The following is an 18,019-nucleotide window of genomic DNA, read 5'->3' as shown; positions in this document are numbered from 1 at the left end:
GTCTAGACACAAAAGGGCAGAGTTAAGCATGGTTTCTTGGTAGCAGCATTTTCTCAGATGGGTTTTGTTTGCTAGAGGCAAGCACATCTTCTTTAAGAGAAGGCTTCCCGACTCAGCATTAGCAGCAATACTGCATGACTTCTTTAAGAACCAGCTTCCTGTTTCATGATGATTGTGCTATAAAGTACTTAAATGGGGTTTGTGAGCAATGTGTTGTTTAATGGTGACATAAACCTGCTGTGTCCCTGGAGCTGGGGAAATGAGCATGGCTCACAGGGGCAGGGAACATACCTCAGCCATGTAGGACTATTGGATGGGACAGAGCCAAAAGGCAGGGAGTTGGTCCTAGCCAAGCATGCTTAACATTATATAAAAAAGGTTATATCAGAAAATGATTACAGATATGCAATAAAGACAGATTTAGGGAAAAATAAACCTCTGAATGGGTCACACAAGGGAGTCTGGATTGTATTGTCCTTAATTTTTTTGACTATATAGAAACCTTTCATTGTATGGACTGCTAAGCTAAACCAACATGTATACTTTAAAGGTATCTTGAATTCAAAATTTGAGTCTAAGGTTATGTTACTTTCGAAAAGACATTCTGCTTTTGTTTACACAGAAGATGGGAACCTGTGTATTTCTGCCAGGTTAATGTGCTTTGATGAAATAAGAAACCCTAAAAGGTCTCTGTGAACCCTAAAATTTCTTTGCTCAACAAACAGCAGGAAGCAGTTTGAAGAAAACTATGCACAAGTTCCTAAAATGATTGTTTATATATATATTTTTCATTTAAAAGGGGTTGGGTATATACATCAGAGATCTGGACTGAGCTCTCAAAGTCCAGTTCAAGTGGGAGGAGTGAGAATATGAGCAAAGAGTTCAAGACCATGGTGGGTTTACCCACTGAAAGAGTCTACATGAGCTAATGGGAGCTCATCAACACCAGTTGGACTGGGAAGGACCAAGAATAGGACCAAACTAGTCCCTCTGAATGTGGCTGATAGTTGCATGGCTGGGGCAGACTGAGGGACCACTGGTTGTGGCACTAGTATTTATCCCTATTGCGTGTACTGACTTTTTTGGGATCCTATTCTGTTAGAGGAGGGGCCACTTGTTGGTTCTCAGTCACTTAGCCCCAAAATAATCACACAGAAACTGTATTCATTAAATCACTGCTTGACCCATTAGCTCTAGCTTCTTATTGGACAACTCTTGCATATTAATTTAACCCATTTCTATTAATCTGTGTATCACCATGAGGCTGTGGCTTACTGGATAAAATTCCTAGAGTCTGTCTTTGGTGGAGGATTTGTAGCTTTTCTCTGAATCTACCCCTCTTTCTCCCAGCATTCAGTCCAGTCCTCCATGCCTAGCTCAACTCTGCCCTGCCCTGCTCTTCTATAGGCTCAAAGCAGTTCTTTATTCATTAAAGGTAATCACGGCATACAGAAGGAAATCTCACATTACTATTCTCTTTAGATGGATACCTTGCTCAGCCTACATATAGTAGTGAGGACCTTGGACCTTCCCCAAAGCAATGTGCCTTACCCTCTCTGAGGAGTGGATGGAGTGGGGGTGAGAGAATATGTGGAGGGACTGGGAGGAGGGAAAGGAGTAGGAACTTGGGTTGGTATGTATAATGAAAAAAGGTAGTTTGTTCTCTTTTAAAAATAATAAATACTTTAAAGAGATAAAAGGGGTTAGATATAAATGTTTAATGGTCATAGTCAATTTCTAAACAAAATTAAGGGGGATATGATATAGAGATGAATACTTGGTATTGGTATGGATCTTAGTCTATTGATACAAATTTAAGATTAATTTTGTTACACATTGTATATGTATTTCTGCTCTTGTTTAAGGTATTGTATTTGTGCAAATCACTTAAAAATGTAATGTATAATTAAAATTACAGATCAATATATAGCCATTTATAATAGTCAAAATCGCAGTCATGTTAGTTAGGTTTTCTAGATATACAGAGATATATTTCAGTTAAATAAACTTTAACACTTCAAAGATCTACAGAATATGGCATCTAAAAGGTCTTAAGAACTTAGATTTTTATCGACAGTAAGACATGTCTACTTTTGACAGTACCAACTACATTGGAGAGGTTGATGGACATTGAAGAAACTCATTATGGAATTTGCTTTCAATGTGACAAAGCTAGCCATTTGTATAGAAAACTGTCCTTACCTGCACTGCTTAATGGTGTGCTGTGTGGGCTGGATGTACGGAACCCACAGAGAAATGGCTGATGCACTTGTCTAAAGAAGATGAGACAGTTCTTCGGGGTTCTAGCTTCATAACAGAGGCTGTTAGACATTCTACAGGACACAGAAGAAAGTCAGTGAAAAAATGCTAATATAAGCAAATTTCCTGCTTCACAGAAAAGTCTGTTGAATACTATATACCTGTAGGCTGAAGATAGTTGCCCCAACATTACAGAAGAACTTTGGATGACTATCCAGGAAGTGAGAGTATCTCTATCAATTCTAGAGTTTTGAAAGTTGCTTACAATGCACTTCATGTTTACTCAGGTAATATTCTATTCTTTTGGGTTCTTTGATGAACTTGAAGGCAGGTAGTTATAATTACAGATTCCCTTAGTTATAAAAGATAAATTAGATATGAAACCTTCCAGATAAAAATAGACTAAATATTGAAAGTGTAATTCTTGCTTGATACATGTTTTGTATATTTAATTTTACTCTGTTAAAGTAAAAATCTTCCTTTTTATTTAGACAGAAGGGGGAGATGCTGTGGGATGTCCTTTTGCATATGTGTTGCTTTTATTGGATAATGAATAAAGCTGTTTTAGCCAATGGCTTAGCAGAGTAAAGTCAGGTAGGACATCCAAACAGAGATAGAGAGAGAGAGTAGACAGAATCAGAGAGACGCCATATAGCTGCTGAAGGAGAAGGATCAGGAGCCATTCAAGTAGGCCATAGCCCCATGGCAATACAGAGATTAATAGAAATGGGTTAATTCATGATGTAAGAGCTAGGTAGAAATATGTTTGAGTCATTGCCTGAACAGTGCTGTAATTAATATACTTTCTGTGTCATTATTTGGGTCTGGGTGGCCAGGAAAAGAAAGAGCATTCCTCCACTTACAATTGGTATCTAGAATGAGAAAAGGTTGTTTAAAGAAATTTAAAAAATCATATCTATTTCCTGTATGGGTGTATATGATTTGACACATTTGAGTCACAGTATAATTGGAGATCAGATGATAATTCTGATGAAGTGGTCATAGAATTTGAGCTCAAGTTGTCAGGTTCAGTAGAAATCATCTTTACTGATGACCCATTCTACCATCCTGGTTTCTTGTTCTTTGATAGTGAAGTTCTGTTTAATCTAGTTTTATCAGTTTGGAGGTGTGTGTGTGTGTGTGTGTGTGTGTGTGTGTGTGTGTGGTTGTGCATGTGTGTGTGTGTTTCTATGTGGATGTTTGTGTTTATTTAATTAATATATGGATATCTAGTTCATACCTTCAAATGCATCCTCTATTTGTTCTCTGTGTACTTTGGCATTTTATCTCTGGTCCCAGATAGCTTAACTTTGCAACTTTTCTGACCTCTTTCATTGACTCCTGTTAGAAGACACACATACTTTTCTCATACTGTGAACAAATCAGTTTTACATTCCACTTAGCCCCTATGAAATTCAGAGTTGTATAGTAAACCTAATCATGTTCTTCAATGCCTTTTTCAAGCCCATGGCCCAATATTGACCCATGACAATAAAAATGTTTTGCCAGTGAAATGAACAAAATCTACTGTTGGGGATCTGGCATGCTTTTGTCTACAAGTACTTGATAAAACCCTACCTCTAGGACCAGAAGTCAAACCTTACATAAATCTTTCCTTCTTGCTCACAAGAATCATTCCAGAAGTCAACAAAATTTGTGAGATCTCCTTTTCAGAGCCAAAAATCTTGTGATTCAAAGTTGCTTGTATCTCACTAGGCCAGGTCAAACAGAACATTCTAGGAAGCAGTTTCTATCTTTGCTCTCCTTCTACATTTCTGATACAGAATCTTGAGAGGGCTCTTGAGAGAAAGTCTCTACCATAAATGGGTAGTCTTCATATACTCTGCTTGTAGCAAGAACGCTAGAAGCACCAGAAGCCTTTTTCTCTTACATTCTCATGAATAGCCTTGGTCAGAGAACAACAAACTAGTGAGCACATTGGTCACTGCAAGATACCTGTGGACAAGTGTGTGAATATTTCAGAAGCTGCTTCATAAAAAGTTCCCAGGAGGCCTGGAGAGATTGCTCAGAGGTTAAAAGCACTGGTTGCTCTTTCAGAGGTCCTGAGTTCAATTCCCAGCAACCACATGGTGGTTCAAAACCATCTATTATGAGATCTGGTGCCTTCTACTGGTATACAATATATGCAGGCAGAATACTGTATGCATAACAAATAAATAAATCTTTTAAAAAAGTACCTGGGAGGGATGTGGCTGCAACTCCATGAATATGAGTGATCCTCAAACAATTGCATCACTGAAGAGGCCCACCCATCACAGATAACTTCATTGTTGTGTGATACTTTTCTCAGGGAAATGTCAAGAAACGTCTGTTTTTACAGATGGAGAATGGAGAAATGCAAAGTAATTTCACCACCAAAATCCAGCTTGGTGAACCAATGAACATATTAGAGTCATATACAGGAAAACATGTGAGAGTTTGCTTGCAGGACTGGGGATGACCCAAATCCCTCTGCAGTATGGGTGTTGACTCATATAAACTGGGACCCTGGAGCTCTCTGGATGACCTGCAGGCATTGCCACAGTTTAAACATTTTTCTAGGAATCTCAGTTGACCTTTCTTTACAACAGTCATCACTATTTCTTTAAACTTAAAAAAGGAAACCCTTGTTCACATGTTCAGTTTCATGACCTTCCTCAGACTTTTGAGTTATTTAATTCCAGAAACTTTACAAGTTTTCTATTAGAACTTTCTGAGGCTTAAGGAACTTCATTCCAGGATAGAACATTCTAATTCAGGGGAAATTAATATATAGGACTTTTGAAAAATGTCATGTGGGGTCCTGCTTTGAATTCACCTCTCATTGACTCTTTGTACTAATTTTACTTTCCAGTACATTACTTTTGGACCCAATCTTAATAAATTCTGCCCATCTACTGCTTAGGGGTTTGATTTATTTTTTAAAACATAACTTTAATGTGCCTCATAAAGTTATTTATTTGAAATTGCTTTCATTTTTACTATTTTATTTCTTTTGAATACTTTTAAATTCAGACACATATATCTATAAATTTTCCTGCTAGGGCTGCATTTCTTAAGTAGATTTTTGATAAGTTGTGATATTTGATAATTTTTTAACTGTTGATTTCTATCTATATTCCATTATGATCAGATAGAATATAAGAACACATTTTAATTTTCCTATATTTGGTAAGAGATTTTTTATGTGTCCCAATACGTGGTCTACTTTAGAGAAAGTTCTTCAGACTTTTGAGAGGAATTCTCCTTCTGTAGTATGTGAGTGGAGTATTCTATAGACATCAGTTAGGTCGGTTTGATCTATGAGGTTTAATTCAGTGTTTCTCCAAATGGCATATCCTGTGGTAAGTTTGGGACATTGAAAACGCCTTATACCACAATCTTGAAATTATTCTTCTATTACATGCCATATTTGCTATAGAACTGTGTGTATCCATATTTGATGTGTATATGTTCACAATCAGCTTCTTTTACATGGATTGTTACCCTGGTTAGTAAAATATAATGTTATTATCTCTTTTTATTGGCTATGAATCAAAGTCCATTTTGTCAGATATTAGAGGAGTGATGTCTATTTTATTCCTGATTCCCTTTGCTTTATTCCATCCTTTCAACCTAACATAGATTATAGGATGTATTTCATGTAGACAGGAAAATATGGAAGGATCAATCCTGTTTATAAAAGATACCTGCTAGCTTATGTCTTTTGTTTGGACACTGAGACAACTAATATTCGGTTATTATTGAAAGGCATGAGTTGACCCCTGTCATGTTCGTTTCTTATTGTTTGGTGCTTTCTTGGTCCTTGTTTGCATAACAGATGCCATTGCATTACATGTTTTTATTTGTTTATAACTACCTCCAGCTCCCCATCTTTTCCTGCCCATTCTTCTCATTTCTAAACAATTACTCACATATTTCAGGCTGGTCTGCAACTTGGTATGTAGCCCAAATGGCTTAAACAATTTGTCTTCCTTGACTCTGTCTAACTAGTCGTGAAATTACAGGAGTCTTCCCTTGTCCCCAGTCAAGACATTTACTTTTATTCTGCCTGCTCTTTTTATTTCTTATTCAGGATATGTAACTAAATGGCTTTGCACATGCCAGACAGGTACTCTTTTGCTGAGCTAATACAATTCAGTCCATCTTTTCAGTTTCTAAATTGTCTCTGCAAATGGATTTTTTCAGGTAGGTGATGCCTGTTTATATTTACAGTGCTGGCTGTTGGAATGGAGAAGGACTAAAAAAATATTTGCTGATTCATTTGAAAATAGCAGCGATGAAAGAATTGTATAGTTACATAAAGAGCATCTCAGCATCAACAGAGAAAGGAGGAGAAGCATGGGTAGGGGCCAGGGGGTGGGGCAAGGAGGGAGAAGGCAGGGTTAGAGGGGAAGGAGGTGGGAGGTATCCTTAGGTAAAGTTCCAACATTTTGTGGATATGCAAGAGAAAATGAATAGATAAAACTTGGAGAGTGAATTTTGCTTGGCTTTGATTGTAGTTTCTGATGTTTGGGTAGGAACTTTGAAATGTTGACGGAGTCCATTCGACTTTGATGCTGTTTTAATCATTAACAATCTGGTCCATGTTTGAAAGGTTATTATTTACTTTTCATGTAATAGTTTCAAACATCAATGTTTCTGTTCCTCACAAGAATAACTGTCTGTGCTTTATGCTGCGTATTTACACAGTAATCACTAGGTTTTGCTACTCAGACATGCTTGGTTCTGCTAGCATTCAGTTCTCTGATTTTTACCTTCCCAAATTCAATCCAAAATTAACAAATAAAAGCTTTGATCTATCTTTTCTACTTAAAATTACTTTTGTAGTTTTTGAAGGGGGACCTGGAGCTGAGGAGAGTAAATCACAGAATGGCTTTCTCCAGATACAATATTATACTAAAATAATTAGACAAGTTTGAAAAGTTGCATGTGAATATAGGCCAAGATAGAATTTAAATCATATTTTCCATACTTTCAATTACTACTCAGACAGGGAAAATCTACTCTGTTCAGGGAACAAAAACCATCTGATAGATAAAGGGGCCTTCAGAAGAAGCACAAAAGAGATGAAATGCCCTTATCATTGATTCATTGAATTGTCCCAAAGACCCCCAAAGATCAGTGCATATTTTTGAACCATTTTCTGTGTGGAAATGTCAATGCATAAAAGTGTCCAAAGCTTTAATCTTGGGGAATATTTAGATTATATTATTATTTTTTTAAAGATTTATTTATTTATTAGGTATACAGTATTCTCAGTGCTCTGTCTGCAGGCCAGAAGAGGGCACCAGATCTCATTACAGATGGTTGTGAGCCACCATGTGGTTGCTGGGAATTGAACTCAGGACCTTTGGAAGAGCAGGCGGTGCTCTTAACCAGTGAGCCATCTCTCCAGCCCCTAGATTATATTATTTTAAAACCCCTAATTGTACTATAAGTTCCATCCCCTCTTGATTGAGCCCCTCACTGTGTACTAGTTCTAAGCTAAAAGATTTGTATGCAGTTCACCACAAACCACAAACAACTCTGTTAAATTAATATATACTGAACTCCTCATAGATTCCAAATTTTAGCTACTTGTCAGATGTTCTGTCTAATTTTATGTCAACTTGACAAAAGTGAGAGTCATCAGGGTGGAGGAAACCTCAATTGAGAAAATGCCTCCATGAGATCAGACTACAGGCAAAACTGATGATGAGAATCCTAGCACACTGGAAGTGGAGCCACTCCTGATTGAGTGTCTGCCCCCTCCCCAGCTGATGGTATAACTCAGAACATATTGGACAAATAAATTACTTTTAGACTTATACCCAAAATTGTCTGCATAATTAGATACAAATTAAAATGTTAGGTTTTATATAAAAGTAATTCCCATGCATATATTTTCAGGTGTTCTGTATGGTGTGGGATACTCAAAGAAGGTGGGTCACTCCAGAATGCAATTCAGGCTCTTTAGCATCAGGAAGGTCCAGTTTGTGATGGAACAAACTTTGAACCACTGTACAAAAGTATATTTATGGATTGTTACACAAAGGTTGCATTTGGGTACAAGTTCCTCATTCCAAAGTCCCATCAATCCATTCTATAAGTTTTATGAAAAAAATAATGGCATCTGTGTGATGTTAGCATCTTCTCTAGTTGTGTGTTCTCTACTTAATTAATTAGTTGGATTAATACATTACTTAGTTAATTTAATTAGTTTGAGACAGAGTTTTTCATTAGACCTGAATACATTTCATCAGTTCAGCTAGGCTGACTGACTGGTTAATTAGATCTGACGTTACCTGCTCTACCCTCAAAACACTGGGGTTCCATATATATGCTCCATGTTTAAGCCTAGCTTTTTTGTGGATGCCTGGGATTCAAACTTAGCTCTTTATGCTTGTGAGACAGGTACAATTCAGCTGAGCTATTTTCCCAGCTCCTCTTCCTAGTTTCAATCATGTTTTTAGTACATAAATGATGAATTTCATTATGACATTTTCATGTATATTATATTTTGGTCCTCTTCCAGCACACTTCTGTGTAATGAGAATTAAAATTGTAGTCTCATGCTGGATAGTAGTGAAGCATGCCTTTAATCCCAGCACTTGGGAGGAGGAAGTAGACAGATCTTTGTGAATTTGAGACCAGCCTGCTCTACAAGAGCTAGTTCTAAGACAGGCTCCAAAATTACAGAGAAACACAGTCTTAAGACAAAAATAAAATAAAAATAAAATTGTAATCTCATTTATGCTAGATTATGGTTATACCATTGAGCCCCAAGCTTCTCACCTTTGATTGCCAGAGTCATGCATGTTAGTTTGAATGAGAATGAACCCATATACTTATACATTTGCATTCCTGGTTCCCAGTTTGTGGAAATGTTTGGGAAGGATTAAGACATGTATCTTTTTAAAGAGGCATGTCACTAAGGGTGGGCTATGAATTGTCAAATATCCAACCATCTTTTGTTAGTTCTCTTTTAATTGCCTCGTTCTTATGAATAAAGTTGTGAGCTCTCAACTACTGCTCTAGCGCCATGCCTGCCTGCCAGCTGCCATGCTCTCTGCCATGATAATCATGGACTCAAACCCTCTAGCATCCTAAGCAACCCCAATATAGTCTTTCCTCTATAATTTGCCTTTATCCTGGTGTCTATTCACAGCAAAAGAAAAGTAATAAATACACCAGGCAAGTGCTCCACCACTCTATCACCAACACTTTTAAGGTCTTAATTTGGACATAGGGTTTTGTTAAGTTACTTAGGCAAGGGTACATGCTTAATGTAAGCCTTCCTAGTGCATAAATGAGAGGCATGGGTGGCCACACCAATCCTTAGACCTCTATTCTTAACAAGACCTCAGTTCTCTTTACTGGAGTGAAGGAAGGGAGGCAGCACCTTCTTGTGATGTTCAGCCAATGCCCGTTGTTATTGGCAGTTTAGCTATACTCCAGTAGTTGAGTAGGTAAGTCAGGAAACCACAGTGATTATAGAAAAACATGTACTTTTCTGGCCTTGACAAAGTTCCACAATGGACCTGAATGACACTAGGACCTTGTTTCTGCAAAACAGAGTGATCTGGCATTGATCTTGTGTCATTATTCCAACCCAGGATTCACAATGGGAGTCATGAGATGCATTTCATGAAGGAACTGTCACAGTCCTCACTTTGGGGATGGTATATTGCCTTCATCTACTAAGAAACTTTATCTTAGGCCACACAGTGGATTACAACTTCATCAGCCTGGGACACAGAGAGACACACTGTCTAAGACAAACAAAGAGGTCAACCACTAAATGAATTTCAAATGTGATATAGTCAATCAAATATAAATTTAGAGCTCATGAATTCTCTTACTAAAAAGAAAAAATTCCATAACTCTTATGTTTCAAGAATATCTGATGTTTTTCAATAGTTGGGTATTAATGTCAAAATTCAGTCATTTAAATTTATATTTGATTGACATTAATACCCAACTCTTGGAAAACTTCAGCATTTTTGGAACATCAGAGTAATGGAAAATTCTGTTTTTTAGAGAAAGATTACATGAGCTCTAAATATATATACAAGTTATTTTTAAAGAAGGGTAAAACAAAAAACAAAGAACAAAAGAACATCTTGGAAGAAAATTTTGGTTCTCAATTAAGACAGGCTAATACTGCCAAAATGTACACCATATTTCAAGCATAATGTGAGCAACCAATGACAGCAAACCCATAGCCAGGCTTGTTGACGTTAGCTGACAAATCCAGATACTTCACAAGCTGAGGCACACTGACCACATGTTAAAGGCCAGTATGGCTATAAAATAAGACCTAAAACAAATCGCTGTGTTGGCAGCAAAAAAGTCTGTAATCCTGACACTTGGGAGGTAGAGGCAGGAGAATCAGGAGTTCAAATCCAGCCTGGGCTACATAGTGAGGCTTTTTCTCCCACAACAATACAAAACTAAAATACAAGAAATTATGGGTGCCCTAGGTGTTGCTAAGTTGGTAGAATTCTGGCTTACAAAGCATGCATGAAACCCTAGGTTTAATCTTCAGTGCTCCTTACTATGACCATAGTGGCTCATGCTTTTATACCCAGCACCTGGGAGGTAGCTGCAGGGTGATCAAATTTTAGGATAATCCTTGGCTACAAAGTGAATTTAAGGTCAGGCAGGGCTACAATAAACCTTGTCTCTAAAAGAGGGAAGACATTATGGTGCATATTAACCTATTAGGATTTATTAAGGGGACCATATTTGTGGATTCATCTTTAACCACTGAATCATGATGGTGCTGATGGTTTGGCGTTTTTGATAATTGTAATTTCTTTTGCTGAAAATAAGTATGGAAAGCCATTATAACTGAAAGTGCATTAATTGTGTATTTTAAAATGATTTATGTTCCTGTTCCATTTCAAAAGTTATGGATTTGTATGCATGTGCCCTCACACCTGCTTTATGCCATGCTGATGACCAAGTCCAGAACTTAATAAATTCTAGGCAAAATCTACCAACTGAGCTACATCTCTAGTCAATTTTGTCCTATAATGCCTCTGTAATTTGAAAGGTTTCTATAGATGTCAATGTTGTTTACCTGGTTCTTGCTCATTTCTTCCTCTGCAGATAAACCAACATGACCTTCCAATTCTTTTTTATCATCAATTCTATTGTAGATAGAAAACAAGTTATGACAAAGAGAAGATAAAATCTCATTTGAGGCATACACATATGCACAACTTTCCATTAGCTATATACATGCACTATACAAGTTTATCCTAGTTTATATTTTCCCAAGTGAATGATGAATAATAAAGTCTACAGGTAAATGGTTGTGTGAAGGATTGTCAGCAAAATGAAACTTGGGGCTTATTGGTATGGGAAGAATATATTTAGTGTGTAAGGGTTGTGTGTTTGTATGTGTGTATATATATTTGTGTGTGTGTGTGTGTGTGTGTGTGTGTGCGTGCGTTAGAGGAGTAAGGTGGAAGGCATCAGTTTGAATGTCATCTCTACAACCACATGTTGAAATTTAAATGTCATTATAACATTGTTGAGAAGTGTGATCTTCCACGTGTGATAAGGTCATAAAGCTTTTGCCTTTATGTTGGATGGTTGATTGTGAATGTTGCCCAAAACATGTGCTTGAACATTTGGCCCACAGCTAGTGGTTCTGTTTTGGGAAATTATAGAAACTTTGAGAGGTGAGGCCTATCTGGTTACTTACAATGGACTACAGATTGATCAGCCACAAGCTCCTATATCAAGACTTGAGTCTCAACTGAAAGTGATTCCAACCTTTGAATAATATGGTCATGTTTACAAGATAATTCCTGCATTTGTTGCTTTTCTTGTCACTGTGGACAAATTCCTACTGCAAAGCAACTTTTCTTAATTTTATGACAGGTTAGGCATGCCACTTGGGGCTTTGATCTAAATATGGGAGCTGGTATTTGTTTTTATTTATGGTAGATGGAAGGAGGAGGAGAAATAGGACACCAAGGAAGAGAGAGAGTCACATGCCATGAATTTAATAACCCATCAGTTTCTCTCCAACAACCTACTACTTTCTTGCAAGCTTTTCCTCTTAGGCTGTCCTGCCACCTCCTTAAATAGTATCATCAGTTAGCTACAAAGTGTTGACATGTGAACCTGTGATAAATATTTTACATTCAAAAAATAATACTATGAGAATGGATAAACGTCACCATTGTAGGGTGGGCTAGCTAAGAATGTTCAGTTTCCTTTTTAGCTTTCACCACTAGTTTTAGGAGGTATAGTTGCTGAACCATGTATCACATCATAGTGCAGCAGTAAAGGACTCATCAGATGCCAGTTCAGTGTTCTTGAAAATAAGTGCTTCCAGAACTACAAAACCAAAATTCTGTTACAGAAGAATACAGACTAAGATATTCTCAGTACAGGGGTGAACAGAGAGAGTGTCAGATAATGATAGGAAGAGAGAGAGTCAGAGAGCTTCTATGTTCTATCTTTTGACAGTAGGACAAAAGAAATCATTTTTTTTTATCAGTCACAGTCATCAGAGACTATTTTAGTTAGGATTTCTACTTCAGTGACAAAACATCATGACCAAAAGCAACTTGAAGAGGAAAGAGTTTATTTTGCTTACATTCCCACTTTCCATTTCATCATCCAGGGAAGTCAGGGTAGGAACCTGAATGCAGGAGCTGATGCAGAGGGTGCTGCTTATGGGTTGCTTCCCATTACTTGCTAAATCTGCTTTCTTATAGAACTAAGGACCACAAGTGCAGAAATAGCCCCATCCACAAAGAGTTGCCCCCTTTTCCATCAATCCCTAATTATGAAAATACCTTACAGTCAGACGTTATAGAGGCATTTTATTAATTAAGGTCCCCTACTTTCAGATATCTCTAGTTCGTGGGTCAAGTTGACACAGGACTAGCCAGCACAAGGTCCATTCTTGTATTATTGAGTAGACTAAGCAAAACTATCACTAGGTACACTCACCCACAACCGATAAGACAAAAGTGTAGATTATTGAATCTGTTTTAAAAACAATTACTAGTTTTAAACATTTTACATAGGAATAGATTTTTTGTATATTGTATACAAATTTTGTGTATTGATACAAATTTGAGATTAATTTTGTTAAAACATATGTTTCTAAACTTGTTCAAGGTATTGTACCTATGCAGCTCATTTAGCAAATGTAATGCAAATTTCTAGTCTTTGAAGGATATTATTACCAACTGTTTAATATAACAAGGAAATGCAGGTTAGTAATTAGTGACCTATTATATTTGAACTTATAGTTACATTACAATGTAATATATATTTTCAAGGTAAAACAGAGATATATTTTAGATAGACAGGTCATCTTCAAACAATTCAGAGATCTACAGAATGTGGCATTTAAGATGTTAATATAGGATCTTTTTTATGACAAGAAGACATGTCTGCTTCTGGCAGCACCAATCTACTTCAGAGAAGTAAATGGGCATTGGAGAAACTCCACTGGGCAAAAAAAAATTCTCTTGCCTTAACTACTGACATAATGCTTTCCTAATTAGACAAGCAGGACACAAAAGAAAGCAACTGCCAAATATTGTCAAGACAAGCGAGGATAGCCCTGCAGAGTATCCTGCTTTACAGAAAAGTCTGTTAGATATGCTAGGCCTGTAAGCTGAAGATAGATGCTCCAATGTTGCAGAGGAACTCCGGGTGACTGTCTAGGAAGCCAACTGTTCCTGGTATTTCTCACATTTTTTGGATGTTGCTTGCCTGTACTCCCTTCTTTCTCAGTTAATATTATTTTCTTCTTAGGTCTCTAAGGGGGAGTTGAAGACTAGATTGTTATAGTTATAGTATTCCTTGCTTACCTGACACAGAAAGCAAGCTATGGCAAAAAGCAAATTAAGGACAGGATTTGGATTCACCAAGATAGACACTGATAGGATAGATATGGAGTATTTTCTCTGAATTTGTCAAATGGAAGTGGACTAGACATTGTTGATGTGTTTATTGCCTGTACATATTGTATAAAGTTATTGTATTTTGTGTATATAGTTTTTCTTATATTAGTAATAGCCTAATTTTTTATTTTAGACAAAAGAGAAATGTAGTAATGTTTCATTTTTATTTTAATAATAAAGCTTGCCTGAAGATCAGAGAGTGAAACAGCCCCACTTGTCAGTCTTACAGACCAGGAAATAGTAACACACACATTTAATTCCAGTAGTCACACTAGTTTGCCATAGAAACTTTAATCCCAGCCATAGAAAGGAATATAAGATGGGAGGAGACATCTCTCAGACAGTCGAGGATTCCTAGAGGTAGGATCACCATTTCAGACTGAGGTAGAGGTAAGAACCAGTGGCTGGCTGTTTTGCTTTTCTGACCTTCAGGTTAAACCCCAATATCTGTTTCTGGTTTTTTGTTAATCATGCTACACACAACCATAGCCACATCATAACAGATTAAGATACCATTCCTGTGGTGTGGATGTGTGTGGATGTGTGTTGGGGGTCATGAGAAAGGGAGGCAAAAATAAACTAAGGTTCATGAGAGACCCTGGAGATAGTTCTCTGCCCTATGAAAGACATCCTAGGACACACAAATGAGAGTTTGTGTTATTTTTCCTTCTGAGTTTGTATAACCTCAATTAATATTATGTACTCCAAATCTTTTCATTTCCCTGTAGATTTTGTGGTTATATTCTTTTCTTTTAGAGCTGAGCAAGATTTAATTTTAGACATACACTAGGTTTTCATTATCCTTGCTGTAGTAAATATAACAAGGACCTCTACAGTAAGGTATAGGATTCTCTGGGTGATGCCCAGGAGAGAAACAGCTGGTTCATGTGTCAGTTTGGGTTTGCAGGGGATTGTTGTTGCTATTTTCTTGTTTGTTTTTGAAAGACCTCAAAAATTATTTCTTTCACGAATTCATTTATATATGTAAATAAATGTACACTCATGTGTAGTTTAACATGTAGAAAGGAAATAAAAAAAGGGTAACATTAGGTGGTGAGGAAGGGTAGAATGCAGCTATAGGAAACATGAGCCATGAAAGAGGATGCAAACTAATTGTTTTTCTTGTTTCTTTAGAATAAAAGGAAAGGTATCTGAAGAGGAGACCTAACATGTAGAAGGTGACACCTTCAGTCTTCCTAGAAATCTCACCATTACTCAAGAACATGGGACACCTGCTTAGCCAACTAAATTCTCATCATTTTCCCTGTCTAGTTCTTGCCACATATCCCCATGCTGTCTCTAAATCCTGATTTAGCTGCTGAGATTACAACTGTGGGTGCCATGCGTGACTCATGCTCTGTTCTTGGAATCTGTAAATAAAAGGAACTCAATTTCCAAATGTGAGAACCCAGACATCCAAGGACAGGGTCAGATCTGTGTGGTGGTATCAACACAGGTAGAAAGAGAACAATAGCCTGCAAATTTATTTGGGGCCAGGATAGAAGTTTTACAGATATTTGACATGAAAAGAACTGGGAACTTTTTATTAAGATTCTTAAGGCAGCATCTCTAATGGTGAATCCTGTTTGTAGGGTAGGGTTCTAAGTCTCTCTGCATCTTAGACATCACATCATAAATTTTGAATAAATCAACGCAATCTAATATTTCATTACTGTTTGTATCTGGAGTAGATAAGAATGTGTATGACATCCTACAAAATTTGGTTTACTTATTTTATAGTACTTTATTGAATAATCATACTTGAATATAATGTGTTTGGATCAAATTCATGCCCCATTCCCTCCCCTCCAATTCCTTTTATATGCCCCTACCATTTTTATAATATCCTCACAACACCACATTCTGTATCTCTGTCTCTGTCTCTGTCTCTAGCTCTCTTTCTCTTGCACATACACACACACACACACACACACACACACACACGCACACAAACACATACAATCGTCCTCATTATTTACATTAGATGTGATTCAGGGGGATAGAAGTCTCAGGGCTAAGTGGGAAGGTCTCAGAGGCTGTATGTATAATATCCTTGCATATGCTGAAACAGGGAAGTAAACATCTTGCCTCTGAACTTCTTTGGACAGGTGGAAGTAATGCACAAGACATTGGCATTCCAAGATCAAAAAACAAAGGTCTAAAGGAGAGTTCATGCAGCAGAACAATATAGAAAAGTCTATACTTTATAAAGATTCCCTATAAACTGATTGTTTCTCAGATTCCACAAAGAATATAAAGCTGAGGGGGAGTTGGAAAACTTGAAATGGGAAGAAGGGGGATAACCCCTTATAGAGTTTTCATGGGTAAATTAAATATAACTCTATTAAGTATCACTATTGATAAAAACCAAGAGAAAAATATTGGGGTTCAACCTGAAGGTCAGAAAAGCAAGACAGCCAACCACTGACTCTTACCTTTGCCTTAGTCTGAAATGGTGATCCTGCCTCCAGGGATCCTCAGAAATGAGACTATGTCTGAAAGCTGTCTCGTATCATTTTGTATTTCTCTCTAGGGCTGAGATTAAAGACATGTACTACTATTGCCTGGTTTCTATGACAAAGTAGTGTAACTACTGGGATTAAACATGTGTGTCACCACTGGCTGGTCTATAAGACTGACCAGTGGGGCTGTTTTACTCTGATCTTCATCTAAGCTTTATTTATTAAAATACTAATGAAATATCACTACAGTGCAGATGAGAGATTAAAAACTACATAACTGTAATCTACCAAACAATCTCACTACTGATGGCATAATAATAAAGGGACATTTTGATTTCCACAGGGTTCAGATTTTAGTGTAAGCTGCTTTCCTAGAAGCTATGTAGGCAGGCTCAGGATCCAAGGTCATAACCCTTTGACTTAGCACCATGGTACTGAAATGGGCCTTCAGCATCTTTATGGTACTCTACGTGCATTGCCTGCTCATCTTGATTGTTTGGAAGAGAACCAGTAAAGAAGGGAAGCTGTTCCCTGGCCCCACACCAATACTGTTTTGGCAGGGCAGGGAGACATATTACAAGTCTGTGTTGATGCCTTATTTCAATTCTTCCTGAAGGCAAGTGTGTTCATTGCTTCTTATAGCAATGAAGTCAACAAACAGCATAGGTGGGTTCACACAAAAACTCATGATTCCTAAACAAAGACTCAGAAAGAAACTTTAGGAAACTTGGGATTCTGAAATTACAGAATCCTAAAATGAAGAGGAAAAAAATTAGACTCTGAGCACACTAGAACAGAGCCCCCCTCTCCTTAGGACTCTGGATCACATTCTAAGGATTTGGGGAATCTTATTTCTTTAAGCACAACTTATGTTCTTAAATTGTCCTAGACTTTTAAGATGCTAGAAACCTATCATTTCAAAAAGAGAATATGTAGATCACAGAATTCATCAAGTCAAAGTCCATTGTTTCACAAACAAAACTAAGCAGTACAAAATTAGGGACTTGTGCTGCCCAAAGTCAAGGAATCATTTTGGTGCTTTTTTCCCCAATAGCCCTTCTACCTTTCTCTATTCTATGTTTTCATCCTCCTAGAATTTCTACCCTCTACATTCCTTGACTGAGTGTCTCATCATTTTGCAATTTACTCCTTCCTTCAGTATTTTCCTTCATTCCTAGCTTCAGGAAAAAATATGGCTCAGTGTTCACTGTGTGTTTGGTCTAAGACCAGTGGTTATCTTATGTGGACATGAGGCTGTGAAGGAGACCCTGGTAGACAAAGCAGATGACTTCAGTGGCTGTTGTAAAATGTCTGCACTAGAGAACTTCCAGGGTCATAGTAAGTGGCATCAATAAGGACAGAAATGACTGCAAT

At 37.3% G+C, this 18,019-nt stretch overlaps 1 protein-coding gene across 17 annotated transcripts in view; it reads right to left on the bottom strand.

Annotated features, from left to right (window-relative positions):
* Positions 1-18,019, bottom strand: part of LOC119820906 — a 148,404-nt gene that overhangs the window by 123,035 nt on the left and 7,350 nt on the right. For 7 of the 17 annotated variants that reach the window (XR_005286549.1, XR_005286547.1, XM_038339621.1 and 4 more), the window contains one exon: positions 2,203-2,333. The exons of 8 other annotated variants lie outside the window; for them this stretch is intronic. Coding sequence is in view for 6 of the 9 variants with exons in the window: in XM_038339621.1 (XP_038195549.1) it covers positions 2,203-2,333 (131 nt within the window). In the remaining 3 variants the exon portion in view is untranslated. Of the gene's footprint in view, positions 1-2,202; positions 2,334-3,499; positions 3,601-4,457; positions 4,589-11,326; positions 11,397-18,019 lie in introns of all 17 variants that reach the window. 2 more of the 17 variants (XR_006020868.1, XM_042055533.1) reach the window with 2 other exon arrangements.

Source organism: Arvicola amphibius, chromosome 8 (assembly GCF_903992535.2).
Source record: "Arvicola amphibius chromosome 8, mArvAmp1.2, whole genome shotgun sequence".
Lineage (NCBI taxonomy): Eukaryota > Metazoa > Chordata > Mammalia > Rodentia > Cricetidae > Arvicola > Arvicola amphibius.
Note: the sequence above shows the minus strand (reverse complement) of the source record. Positions and strands in the feature narration are given on the sequence as shown.